Source organism: Phocoena phocoena, chromosome X (genome assembly GCF_963924675.1).
Source record: "Phocoena phocoena chromosome X, mPhoPho1.1, whole genome shotgun sequence".
Lineage (NCBI taxonomy): Eukaryota > Metazoa > Chordata > Mammalia > Artiodactyla > Phocoenidae > Phocoena > Phocoena phocoena.
Window position 1 is genome coordinate 110,079,228 of NC_089240.1, and position 14,555 is coordinate 110,093,782.

Consider the following 14,555-nt stretch of genomic DNA (forward strand, 5'->3'; position numbering starts at 1 on the left):
CAGAGCTGGGATTTAAACCCAGGTTGAGTCAACCCCACAGCCCATGCTCTTAACCATCATATTAGACTATACATCTATCGGGGATAAGATGGGAGAAATTTTACCATTGTTTACAAGGCTATTGTCCAATAAAAAGTAATCAAAATGAGTAAAATTAATTTTTCAGGAGGTAGAGACCTAATTGTCTCACCGAAGTTTTTGAAGGGATGGAATGAAAAAAAAGTTCATTAGTTTTAAATTGAACCACTCCATTCTTATGTGGAGTGGTTTCAAATCAAGGTAAGAGGGGAAAACAACAACAAGAAAATGTTTTCAAAGTTTTGCTTTTCAGAGGCTTGCAAAAGACCATTGGGAGGGCTAAAAGACACAGTACGATGTACATGGTTGAAATTCTTTGAAGTCCAGCTGAGGAGATGTATTTTTTGGTGGAAAGATATTTGATGTAATTAAACTAGATCCCTGATCTAATTAAACTCCACGGTGACAGTAAAAGGAAGGTAAGCATTACTTCACACATTTTGTTAATAGGAAAGGTGAAATATTAATGTGATATTGCTTGTCACATAGGAAGACAATGATAGCAGAAGTAATAGGAACATGGGGCTCTTAGTGCCAGAAGAGACTCCCTGTTCACAATTTGTGATTTCTAAACATCAATAAGCTTTGCCCTAGATAATTCCAAGGCACACAATTAAAAAATTATTGGACAGTTTAAGTTGTGAGGAAAATGGCTGGTAGTCTGGCAAGACAGAAGAGGATAGTACCCTTACTCAGAAGTACTACTCCTTTACTATAATGGAAACAGATGTTGATATCTTTTAAATAGTAGTCTTGCTGTGGTGGTTACATAAAACTTCTAGATATTGACCATCTGCTACACAATGTTGTATTTGAATGCATTTACAGTTGGATGCACTTATTTACTTTACTTTTTATACTTGGGATAACGTGCTGGTAAACTCATTCACATAAATGACTGAAAACAAAACAAAACAAAAGCACATTGGTATTATGTGCCCAAAAGCACTGATACTTAAAAACCCATAACACCCCTCCTTCCAACCAAATCAAGGGTAGGATTCTTGCCATTTCTTCTAAAAGACTGTATTATTTAGCATTGTATCAACTAGATACTTATTCACCAGCACTGTTGCATATCTAAGTAATTAAGGTTCTTCATAATGACCTTGAGACCCTGTCCAAATCCCAAAGTACATTCTGTAGCATAAAGAAAAGATTAGGTTATGCTCAGTGTAGTTTTATTGTTAAGTATTTTTTACTGAATGCACATTCTTTGAAAACTGGTGATCCATTGCTATCTCTGCATTTGCCAGAATATTTCATGAACTATAATACATAATCCCTTCCTCAGCCATGCCAGAGAACACAATACCAAGAAAATAAGAAGTTTGCTATTCTATTTGCTTGCAGGGGCCCTTTTACAAGTGAGGAGCTGATTACTATCCTTCCAAAAAGCTCAGAGGACCAAAATGTCTTTACCTGTTGCATTCCTTGCAGGGCTTGCTGCAGGAGTTTCAGCTGCTGTTCCTTGTTTGGGTCATCTTCTCTGTGGGCTTTGCCTTGTTCTTGCTTTAGCAGTTCCACCTCATTCCGGTAGGCATCAAGCTGCCAACGGAGGCTGTCATTTTCTTCTTTCAGAGCTTCTGCCTGTGATACTAAGGCTAAACAATCAATACAAAGGAGTAAAAACCATATATCCAGATTCCGTTGTGGTTCACCTTAGTACCATGAAAACTTGGTGTTTTAAACTGACGTGTATAAAAAGCCTCTCAATGAGAAACTTTAGATCTGAGTTGGCCATGGTAGCAAGAGATGGACACAAAAGCACAAAGACTCGTTTTTGTAAATGAACACCGAATTCCAACACACAAAAGTCCTCATTGTGTTTCAAATTCTTCACCTCAAACATCACTAAAATATTTCTAGGTAACATCAGTTACTTTTACTTGAAATGCTGCAAATAATAAGAGCCTGTAATAATAAAATAGAAGGCTAATTGTCTTGAACTGATGACTGTCCACACAATAATTTGGCTGACAGTTATTTTTTAAAAGTGCAGCCTTAACTGATCCTATAGAGGAAAGGTAAATGTAAAAATTAAGACACAAGACTTCCTGGGGAATTCCCTGGTGGTCCAGTGCTTAGGGCTCTGCGCTTTCACTGCTGAGGGCCCGGGTTCGATCCCTGGTTGGGGAACTAAGATCCCACAAGCCGTGCAGTGAGGCCAAAAGAAAAAAAACTTCCAGTTTATGGTCTAGCATGTAAGGAGCTTAGAAGTCACCACTCCATCCTAACAACAAGTAAAAAGCTGAACAAACTGAAAAAAACCAACAATTCTTCTTAGATACAATAGAGAAGTGAAGTAAGAGGGCAAACTCATACACCCAAAATTGGAGAGACAAACAGGTGAATACAGAGAATCACAACTTACCAGACCAGAAACCCATGAGCAGATATCGCCACAGGAAACAGTGCCAAGGTAGGAAAACCTAAACTGTACTTGGCAATTTGCTGTAGGCTCAGTGTAAATAAGTCTGAGAGTTAAAAACTCCAGGGAGACCCAGTCATAGCTAGGTCCCTACACTTTTGTGAGTTTTATCTCCAGGGGCTCCACCTGGTCCTCAGAGTGAACACTGGAGAAAAATTCCTATGTGCTTCCAGCAGGGGAGGGGAAAAAGAAACCCTCTTGAGATATGCCAGAGCATCATGTTCTTCTTTAAAAGGGCTGCCTTCATAAGAAATGATTTTACCATAGCCTAACATACTGGGGTAGTACCAGAGCCTAACCAACCCAGGGAGCCAACCAGCTCCAGACCCCTCTAGCCATTCTGTCCCACCTAAAGGGGGAGAAGAAACTGAGAAACACTTGTGAAGTTCAAAGTCCAGAGGTATAGGCTCACTAAAAGACTGAGACCTAATCATAGGACTATAAAATGATTCTCCTCCCACCACATCTTACCACAATACCACAAAAGTCCTATTTAACAGAGTTCCTTTCACCTAGTACATCATGTCCAGATTTCAACAAAAAATTACAAGGCATACTAAAAAACATAGTTTGAAGAGACTGAACAAGGATCAGAACCAGAGTCAGATATGGCAGAAATGTTGGAGTTATCAGACAGGGAATTTAAAACAACTATTATTGGGAATTTGCTGGTGGTCCAGTGGTTAGGACTATGTGCTTTCACTGCTGAGGGCCCAGTTTCAGTCCCTGGTTGGGGAACTAAAATTCCCACAAGCTGCATGGCACAGCCAAAAAAAAAAAAAAAACACAACTATTATTAATATGCTACAGGCTTTAATAGAGAAAGTAGACAACATAGAAGAACAGATGGATATTGTATGCAGAGAGATGGAAATTCAAAGAAAGAATCAAATAGAAATGCTAGAGATCAAAGACTCTAACCGAAATGAAAAATCCCCTTGATGGACTTATTAGTAGATTGGGCATGGCTGGGGAAAGAATTTCTGAGCTTGAGGATATGACAATAGAAACCTCCTAAACTGAAAAGCAAAAAGAAAAAAAAATTACCCCCCCAAGAACAGAAAATGCAAGAATTGTGAGACAATTACAAAGATGTAATGTATACATAATGAGAATATCAGAAGGAGAAAAAAGAGAGAAACAGAAACAATATGTAAAATAATAATGACTGAGAACATGTCAGAATTAATGTTAGACACCAAACCACAGACGCAGGAATCTCAGAGAGCATCAAGCAGGATAAATGCCAAAACATATTCAAATTTCAGAAAATCAAAGAGAAAGAAACAATATTGAAAGAAGCCAGAGGAAAAAAACACCTTACCTATAGAGAAGCAAAGATAAGAATTACATGCTACTTCTCCTCAGAAATCATGCAAGCAAGAATAGAATAGAGAGAATAGTCAAAGTGTTAAGAGAAAAAAAAATCCACCAACTTAGAATTCTGTACCTTGTGAAATTATCCTTCAAAAGTGAAGGAGAAATACTTTCTCAAAGAAGAATTGAGGGAATTTGTTGCTATTAGGCCTGCCTTGCAAGAAATGTTAAAAGAAGTTCCTAAGACAGAGGAAAAATGACATAAGTCAGAAACTTGGATCTACATAAAGAAAGGAAGAACATTAAAGAAGGAAAAAGTGATGGCAAAATAAAAACTTTAATTTTTCTTATTCTTGAGCTAACAGATAATAGTTTGTTCAAAATAATACTGACAATGTGTTCAATTATGTATGCTTGTGTGTGTGTGTGTGTGTATGTGTGTGCGCGTGCGTGCGCTTATGTATAAGTGAAATTAATGACAGCAATGATATAAGGAATGGGAGGAAGGAATTGGGATTATGTTATCATAAGGTATTTGCACTACCCACAAACTGGTATAGTGTTATTTGAAAGTGGACTTGGATTAGTCATAAATGTAAATTGCAAATTCTAAGGCAACCACTAAAAAAGTAAAAAAAAAAAGAAGTATAAGCAATATGCTAACAAAGAAGAGAAAGTAGAATCATATAAAATGCTCAATTAAAACCACAAAGGGCTGGGAAAGTGTAGAAGACAAAAGGAAGAACAAAGAACAAGAGCAATAAATAGGAAACAGTAACAAATATAGTGGATATTAATCCAACTACATCAATAATCATTTTAAACATCAGTGGTCTAAATACAATTAAAATTCAGAGATTGTCAGAGTGATAAAAAAACAAGAAACAACTATAGTGGTATCTTTAAGAAACACACTTTAAATATAAACATACATATAGATTAAAAGTAAAGGAATGGAGAAAGATACTATGCTAACACTAATCAAAAAAAAGTAAAAGTAGCTATATTAATTTTAGACAGAGCTGACTTCAGACCAAGGAAAGTTATCAGGGCTAAAGAGGGGCATTACATAGTGATAAAGGGGTTAGTACTACAAGAAGACATAACAAACAATGTGTATGAGCCTAATAATAGTGTGTCAAAATAAGTGAAGCAAAATCTGGTAGAACTGCAAGGAAAAAATAGATGAATCCACTATTATAGAGACTTCATACCTCTCTATCAAAAGTGGAACAATCCAGTAGGAAGAATATCAGTAATGACACAGTTGAACTCAACAGCACCATAAATTAACTGGATACAGTTGACATGTATAGACTGTTTCATTTAACAAAGGCAGATTACACATTCTTCTCAAGCACACATGCAACATGCACCAAGATAGATCACATTCTGCATCATAAAACACATCTGAACACATTAAAAGAATAGAAATCACAGTAGGTATGCTATCAGACCACAATGAAATTAAACTAGAAATCAATAACAGAAAGATAGATGGAAAATTCCAAAATACTTGGAGATCAAACAACACACATCTAAAAGGCACGAGTCAAAGAAGAAATCTCAAGAGAAATTTAAAAATATTTGAAATAAATGGAAATAAAAACACAACTCTCAAAATTTGTGAGATGCAGTGAAAGCCATGCTTAGAGGGAAATGTATAGCATTGAATACATAGATTAGAAAAGACCTAAAAAGAAGAAAGATCTAAAATCAATTATCTGAGCTTCCACCTTAGGAACCTAGAAAAAGAAGAGCAAATTAAATCTAAAGTAAGCAGAAGAAAAGATATCATAAAAATAGATCAGAAATCAATTAAATAGAAAATAGGAACTCAACAGAAAATTTATGAAACCAAAAGCTGGTTCTTTCAGTAAAATTGATAAACCTCTAGCCAGTTTAACTAAGAAAAAAATAAAGAAGACACAAACTACTAATGTCCAAAATGAAAGAGAGGATATCACTATAGATCCTATGGACATTAAAAGGATAATAAAGGAATATTATGAACAACTTTATGTCCAACATTTGATAACCTAGATGAAGTGGGCCAACTCCTTGAAATACACAATCTGTTAAAACACACACAAGAAGTAAACATGGGAAGGAAATCTAAAAAGTATATGTATATGTATGGCTGATTCACTTTTCTGTACAGCAGAAACTGACATGGCAGTGTAAAGCAACTATAATATAAAAAAGAAGTAGACAGGGCTTCCCTGGTGGCGCAGTGGTTGAGAGTCTGCCTGCCGATGCAGGGGACACGGATTCGTGCCCCCGTCTGGGAAGATCCCACATGCCGCGGAGCGGCTGGGCCCGTGAGCCGTGGCCGCTGAGCCTGTGCATCCGGAGAGGGGCCACAACAGTGAGAAGCCCACGTACCGCAAAAAAAAAAAAAAAAAAAAAAAAGTAGACAACTTGAATAGGCCTGTATCTCTTAATGAAATTGAATCAATAATTAGTAATTCTCTAAAACAGAAAGTACTAGGCCCACATAAGTTTACTACTGAATTCTTTTAAACATTTAAGGAAGGAATAATACAAAATTTCTACAATCTCTTCCAGATGATAGAAACAGAGGGAATACTTCCTAACTCATTCTATGAAGTCAGCATTCCCCTGATACCAAAACCATACAAAGACATTACAAGAAAAGAAAGCACAGACTGATAACTCTCATGAACACAGATGCAAAAATCCTCAACAAAATATTAGTAAATCAAATCCAAGAATGTATTAAAAAGAAATACACCACAATCAAGTGGAATTTATCCCAGGTATGCAAGGGTGGTTCAACATTCGAAAATCAATTAATGCTATCCATTACATTAACAAGTTAAAGAGGTTAAAGTCACATGAAAGTATCAATAGATGCAGAAAAGGTATTTGACAAAATCCAACACCTATCCATGATAAAAAAAATCTCAGTAAACTAGGAAGAGAGAACTTCCTCAACTTGATAATGAACATCTACAAAAAACTTATAGCTAACATCATACTTCGTGGTGAGAAACTTGAATCTCTCCCATTAAGAACAAGGCAAGGATGTCCCCTCTTACCACTGTTTTTTCAACATTGTACTGGAAGTCCTAGTTAATGCAATCAGACGAGAAAAGGAAATAAGATGTACATACAATCGGAAGGAAAAAATAAAATTGCCTTTGTTTGCAGAGGACATGGTCATCTATGGAGAAAATCTGAAAGAACTGATAGAAAAACTCCTGGAACTAATAAGCACTTATAACAAGGTTGCAGGATATATAAAAAAGTTAATATACAAAAGTCAGTTGCTTTGCTATATACCAAAAATGAATAAGTGGAATTTGAAATTCAAAACATACTACCATTTATATTAACACAACAAAAATGAAATACTTAGGTATAGATGTAACAAAATGCATATGAGATCTATATGAGGAAAACTACAAAACTCTGATGAACGAAATCAAAGAACTAAATAAATGGAGAGATTAATGTTTATGGATAGGATGACTTTATATTGTCAAGATATCGGTTATTTCCAACCTAATTTCTGGGTTCAGTGCAATCCCAATCAAAATCCAAGCAACATAGTAATCAAGACAGTATGATACTGGCACAAAAACAGAAATATGGATCAATGGAACAGGATAGAAAGCCCAGAGATAAACCCATGCACATATGGTCACCTTATTTCTGATGAAGTTGGCAAGAATATACAATGGAGAAAAGACAGCCTCTTCAGTAAGTGGTGCTGGGAAAACTGGACCACTACATGTAAAAGAATGAAATTAGAACACTCCCTAATACCATACACAAAAATAAACTCAAAATGCATTAAAGACCTACATGTAAGGCCAGACATTATAAAACTCTTAGAGGAAAACATAGGCAGAACACTCTATGACATAAATCACAGCAAGATCCTTTTTGACCCACCTCCTGGAGAAATGGAAATAAAAACAAACATAAACAAATGGGACCTAATGAAACTTCAAAGCTTTTGCACAGCAAAGGAAACCATAAACAAGATGAAAACACAACCTTCAGAATGGGAGAAAATATTTGCAAATGAAGCAACTGACCAAGGATTAATCTCCAAAATTTACAAGCAGCTCATGCAGCTCAATATCAAAAAAACCAAACAACCCAATGCAAAAATGGGCAGAAGACCTAAATAGACATTTCTTCAAAGAACATATACAGATTGCCAACAAACACATGAAAGGATGCTCAACATCACTAATCATTAGAGAAATGCAAATCAAAACTACAATAAGGTATCACCTCACACCAGTCAGAATGGCCATCATCAAAAAATCTACAAACAATAAATGCCTAGATGGTGTGGAGAAAAGGGAACCCTCTTGCACTGTTGGTGGAAATGTAAATTGATACAGCCACTATGGAGAACAATATGGAGGTTCCTTAAAAACCTAAAAATAGAACTACCATATGACCCAGCAATCCCACTACTGGGCATATACTTTGAGAAAACCATAATTCAAAAATAGTAATGTACCACAATGTTCATTGCAGCTCTATTTACAATAGCCAGGACATAGAAGCGACCTAAGTGTGCATCAACAGATGAATGGATAAAGAAGATGTGGCACATATATACAATGGAATACTACCCAGGCATAAAAAGAAACGAAATTGGGTTATTTGTAGTGAGGTGGATGGAACTAGAGTCTGTCATACAGAGTGAAGTAAGTCAGAAAGAGAAAAACAAATACCGTATGCTAACACATATATATGGAATCTAAAAAAAAAAAAAAAAAAGGTTCTGAAGAACCTAGGGGCAGGACAGGAATAAAGACGGAGACGCAGAGAATGGACTTGAGGACACGGGGAGGGGGAAGGGTAAACTGGGACGAAGTGAGACAGTGGCATGGACATATATACACTACCAAACGTAAAATAGCTAGTGGGAAGCAGCCGCATAGCACAGAGAGATCAGTTCGGTGCTCTGTGACCACCTAGAGGTGTGGGATAGGGAGGGTCAGAGGGAGATGCAAGAGGGAGGAGATATGGGGATATATGTATATGTATAGCTGATTCACTTTGTTATAAAGGAGAAACTAACACACCATTGTAAAGCAATTATACTCCCATAAAGATGTTAAAAAAAATCCAAACACGTTATTTTGTGGATGTTGACAAACTGATTCTAAAGTTTATAAAGAGGGAAAAGACCCAGAATGGCCAACTCAATATTGAAAGAGAAGAATAAAGTTGGAGGACAGTTGCTACCTGACTTCAAGACTTAACAGAAAGCTGTAGTAACTAAGACAGTGTGGTGTTGGTGAAAGAATAGACAAATAGATCAATGGAATAGATTAGATAGCTCAGAAATAGACCCCCATAAATAGAGTCAACTGATCTTTGACAAAGGAGCAAAGGCAATACAATGGAGAAAAGATAGACTCTTTTAACAAATGTGCTGGAACAACGGGACATCACAAAGATTAACTCAAAATGGATCACAGACCCAAATGAAAAATGCAAAACTATAAACCTCCTAGAAGATAACATAAGAGAAAATGTAGGTGACCTTGAGTATGGTGATGACTTTTTAGACACACCACCAAAGGTATGACCCATGAAAGAAATAATTGATAACCTGGACTTAATTAAAATAGAAACTTCTCTGTGAAAGACAATGTCAAGAAGACAAGCCACAAACTGAGAGAAAGTATTTGCAAAGGACACATCTGATAAAGGACTGTTATCAAAAACATACCATGAACTCTTAAAACTCAACAATAAGAAAATGAACAACACATTTGGACTAAAGACCTGAACAGACACCTCACCAAAGATATACTAATGACAAGTAAGCATATGAAAAGATTTCAACATCATATATCATTAGGGAATTGCAAATTAAAACAAGAATGTGATATCACTAGAAACATATCAGAATTGCCGAAATTCAAAACAATGACAGCATCAAGGACTGGTGAGGATGTGGTGCAAACAAGAACTCTCCTTCATTGCTGGTGGGAATGCAAAATGGTACAGACACTTTGGGAGATAGTTTGGCAGTTTCTCACAAAACTAAACATACTTTTAGGATATGATCCAGCAACCATGCTCCTTGGTATTTACCCAAATGAGCTAAAAACTTTGTCCACAAAAAAACCTGCACATGAATGTTTACAGCAGCTTTATTTATAATCGCCAAAACTTGGAGGCAACCACAATGCTCTTTAGTGGTTATCTAACCACTGATATACTGTGGTGCATCCAGAAAATGGAATAATAAATGGCACTAAAAAGAAATGAGCTATCAAGCCACAAAAAGACATGCAGGAAAAGTAACTGCATATTACTAAGTAAAAATAATCAATTTGAAAAGGCTGCATACTTTATGACCCCAACTATATGCCAGTCTGGAAAGGGAAAAACTATGGAGTCAGTATAAAAGATCAGTGGTAACTAAGCATTTGGGGGGAGGGAAGGATGAATAGGTTCAGCACAGAGGATATTAAGTTACCTGAAACTATTCTGTATGATACTACAATGGTGAACACATACATTTTATATATTTCTCCAAAACCATAGAATGGATACCAAGAGTGAACTCTAATGCAAATTATGAACTTTGGGTGATGATGATGTATTCAGCTACTGTAACAAATGTACCCCTAGGGTGCGGGATGTAGATGGTGGGGGAGACTGTGTGTATATGGGCACAGGCAGTATTTGGGAACTCTGTACTTCCTGCTCAATTTTGCAATGAACCTAAAACTGATCTAAAACTTAAAGTTTATTAATTGAAAAAAATAAGACACATAGGGAAACCTAGGTTAAATTTAATTATTTATGGTTATTGCATATTTTTCAAGATCACAAAATCATAAAATCTACTTCAAAGTGTTTAATAAGAAAATTTTCATTCATTCAACAAACATTTACTGAGTTCCTTCCATGTTCCAGGCTTATGACTATTGTAAAAAATGAAATTCCACTAATCTCTATTGTTTATACTCCAAATTTATGGAAATATTTGTAGTTTATTCCCTTTTTGACTCCTAACAGAGTATAGATGAACGCCTCTGTACTACTATCTTCTATGCCTTCTACTTTCTTCAACCCTGATTTGTATACAAATCCCTTACATCTATTTCCTAACTACCTACTGTCTGAAGCTGTTTTCATTATTTTCTGCAAATCAGTCCCATCCATCAGTCCATTTCTATCAATTCTACTGTTATGGGTTGAATCTGTCCTCCTAAAAAAGATACTTTGCAGCCCTCAGAATGTGACCTTATTTGGAAATATGATCTTTACAGAGGTAATCAAGTTAAAATGAGGTAATTGGGGTGGGCTTATAGATTTCTATGACTGGTGTCCTTAAGGAAAGGGGAAAATTGGACACAGAGACAGACATGCACACAGGGAAAATGTCACGTGAACAGGAAGACAGAGATCGGGGTGATGCATCTTCAAGCCAAGGAATGCCAAAGATGGCCAGAAAACCACCAGAAGCTGGAGAGAGGTCTGGAACAGATTCTCCCTCAGAGCCCTCAGAAGGAACCAACCCTGCTAGAGCCTTGATCTCAGATTTCTAGCCTCCAGAACTGTGAGATGATAGATTTCTGTTGTTTAAGCAACTCAGTTTGTGGTTCTTGTTATAGCAGCCCTAGCAAACTAATAAAATCACCAACCTTCCATTCTCCCAGATTAGAAAACCTAGGCTCATTCTGAATTCTTTCCTTTCTTCATCATTTATATTCAATCTAGCACAAAAGACTTTAGTTTATTCCCCCAAAATGACTCCTAGCATCTTTAATGTCATACTCTCTGTTACCTCTTTTTCTTCTATCATTTTTCTCATTTCCTGTTGCCTTCACTAGTCCCAATCATCATCATTTTATATCTCAATTCCTATAAAAGTCTCTGGTTTGTCTCTATCAATCCAAACTTATCTCCTAAAATATACAATTCATGTTGCTTTTATCATACAAGTGCCATGGTTGAAAGACATGCTTATAGTGACATATTGCCTACTATGCTAAGTCTAAGCTTGGCATTCATGTCCCCTATGGTCTAGCCTCCTCTTGCCCATTCAATCTTTTATACCCTTAATCACATCATTCTTATTTCCCTCTTTGAGCCCTGCTCCTTCTCCCTCTCTGCATCAAGATGCTTTCTTACTTTCTTGCCTTTCATCCAAACCTGTTCATCTTTCAAGGCCTTGATCAATTTTCACTGACTGTGACTACTCTGGCCCACACTCTCTTGCCCTGGCTGCATTCTAATCAGTACCTTCCAGGTTAGCACCAAGTGGTATTCCTTATATTTTATGTATGTTTACATATATTACATCTTTATTTCTATCAACTGATAGGATATAATGCTTGTTAACTAACTGATCAAACTCCTAAAGTGGGAATAATGGGAGGTAGGAGGAGAGAAGGAAGGAGATTGGATACCAGTGGAAGAGAAAACTTTGGCTAGAACAGTGGAGAATTAGTCTAAGTCAATGTTTTCCAAATGTGTTCCCTGGACCACGATCATATAATTCATTTAGGATGGCTGATAAAATTTAGATTCCCAAACCCTATTACAGGCCTATTGAAGCAGACTCTATAGCACAGAAATCTGAATTTTAAAAGGTAACCCAATGATTCTTATATATATATATATACCAAATCTGAAAACCACCAATTTAAGTGAAGAAGGCAGAAGACAGATGCTGAAAGGGAACAGCTATCCTTATGTTTACTGGGTACATGTACTTTCCATCATGGTTAACAATAGAATGAAGTAGTTTCACACTATCATGATTTGCTTTGATGTGATTCTCCCTCTTCAACACATTGCTTTGAGCGCAGTGGTCTTTTCTTCCATGGCAAGAGTATTTCCAGTTCTGAATCACAAATATGGGCTAGCTACCATAGAGAATCTCACAGAACAGAAATTTTGTGGCACTTCAAGGAAAGGTAACAGACTGCTAGCTTTGACTCAGACTGGGAAGTATATTTAACCAAAAACATGCTATATGCTCCTGAAATTCAAGTTTGGTAGCATGAAGAGAGAGAAAAAAAAATTTTTGAGTTCTAGTTGCTTAAGCTTTTCATTGGAACCAAGCGATAACTAAAACATGTAGCTGATTTAGATAAAAACTGAGGACCTGCTCACCGGCTCACACTGAGCAGGATTTCTGCAGTTGAGTACTACAGACATGCAATAACAAAATTAGATACGATCAAGGGGAAGAAAAATGCACAGAAGTCCTTGAATTAAAATGAATTGAAACCTTCTGGGAGAAAAGCTATTTGGTAAGCTCCATTAAGTCCATTGTACATAGCTTTATTTGACAAAGCAGCATCCTGGCATGTGGAACAGGAAAGAAAATAGCTATAAGATGATCTGTCAGGGAATTTCCAGTCTCTAAAGAAATAAGATTCTGTGCAGTAGCCAATACAGCTTTTAACTCAAAAGAGATACAGAAGCAAAATGCAATTATATAACCCTAGTAAGTACATTCAATCTGAATCTCCCATATACCCCTCTCCTCCCCCAATAATTCCTCAAACTCAGCAACTTATCAAGTGGATGCTCAAACTTATGGTTGCATTCATTTCAGGGTAACAGTGGATTTATACTGTATACAATACTGCAGATACTGAGGTGGAGACAATCCTACAAATCAAAGATTAATCAGCTATAAAATATCCTGGCTAAACACTTAAATAATTTGAATAGCTCAATTATTATTAAATTTTTTGTTTATCTTGGCTATAAGTTTATAGTATGTGTCTACAGTTATTAGTTTGCTGTTCTGAAAATATTAACTATTCACTGATTACAAAGGGTTTATTTAATATATATGGAGGTTTATATGTTTAGGGATGTAACATATGGCAAAAATAGAGGAAATTCAGATGTAACAGCTAATGAATGCTTTTAAAAAATTCTGACTTGGTGATTTTCTTTCCTTAAGAGTTTTTGTTCATGGAGTGAAGATTCTGGGATCACTCAAGTGGCTAGAGCTGCTCACTTCAATATGCAAGTACAGGAACCAATAAATTTTGATTTGCATTATAATCAGTCTGTTTTCTATCTGTCTCACACAGACACACAGACACTCACAGAGACATAGACACACAGACACACAGACACATACACACAGTGGGGGCAGTATACTACCATATCTCCAATGTCTAGCACAGGGCTGGGAATGTAATAGTTATTAAAGGAGTGAATGAATTCACTTAACCATTACAAAATCTTTGTTAGATAGTTTTTATAATGTATTTCTTATAAGTGTGGAAGCTGAGGCTCACTGAGGAAGAAGTCCTTTCTATGTCAAGAAAGGCAGAGCTTGGACTAGAACTCAGGTGTTCTAACTTTAGGTCCAGTGTCTTGTCCACTGTGCTTTACTGACTGCTAAGATTGTATAGAATGGTTTACCTGAAAACACTCATCTTTTAGCTGATGTTTTAATCTCTCCCATGGTAACCCCCCTCCAAGATGATTTGTTATGAAATTGAAGGGTGGTGTCTTATATTGTTCAACAGTTTTGCCATTTGAGTTCCACTGGGGACCCATACCATGGCTGTCGTCTCACAGTGAGGTCCTGACTATACTAGGTAAAAGCAAAAGGCTTTACCCAGACAACTGTTTGTAGACCCCTATTTGGTTCCTAATAAACCTCCAGGTAACCACAATGGAAGGCAGCAGATAGGTAGACTCATATACTGTAGATATTTCCACTTAGTTTGTAGATTCT

General features: G+C 36.5%; 1 protein-coding gene across 3 annotated transcripts in view; it reads right to left on the bottom strand.

The window, feature by feature from the left end:
* Nucleotides 1-14,555, bottom strand: part of ENOX2 (ecto-NOX disulfide-thiol exchanger 2) — a 186,095-nt gene that overhangs the window by 11,745 nt on the left and 159,795 nt on the right. For 2 of the 3 annotated variants that reach the window (XM_065900568.1, XM_065900566.1), the window contains one exon: nt 1,501-1,682. In XM_065900568.1, the coding sequence (XP_065756640.1) occupies nt 1,501-1,682 (182 nt within the window). The remainder of the gene's footprint in view (nt 1-1,500; nt 1,683-14,555) is intronic. The other variant, XM_065900567.1, reaches the window with a different exon arrangement.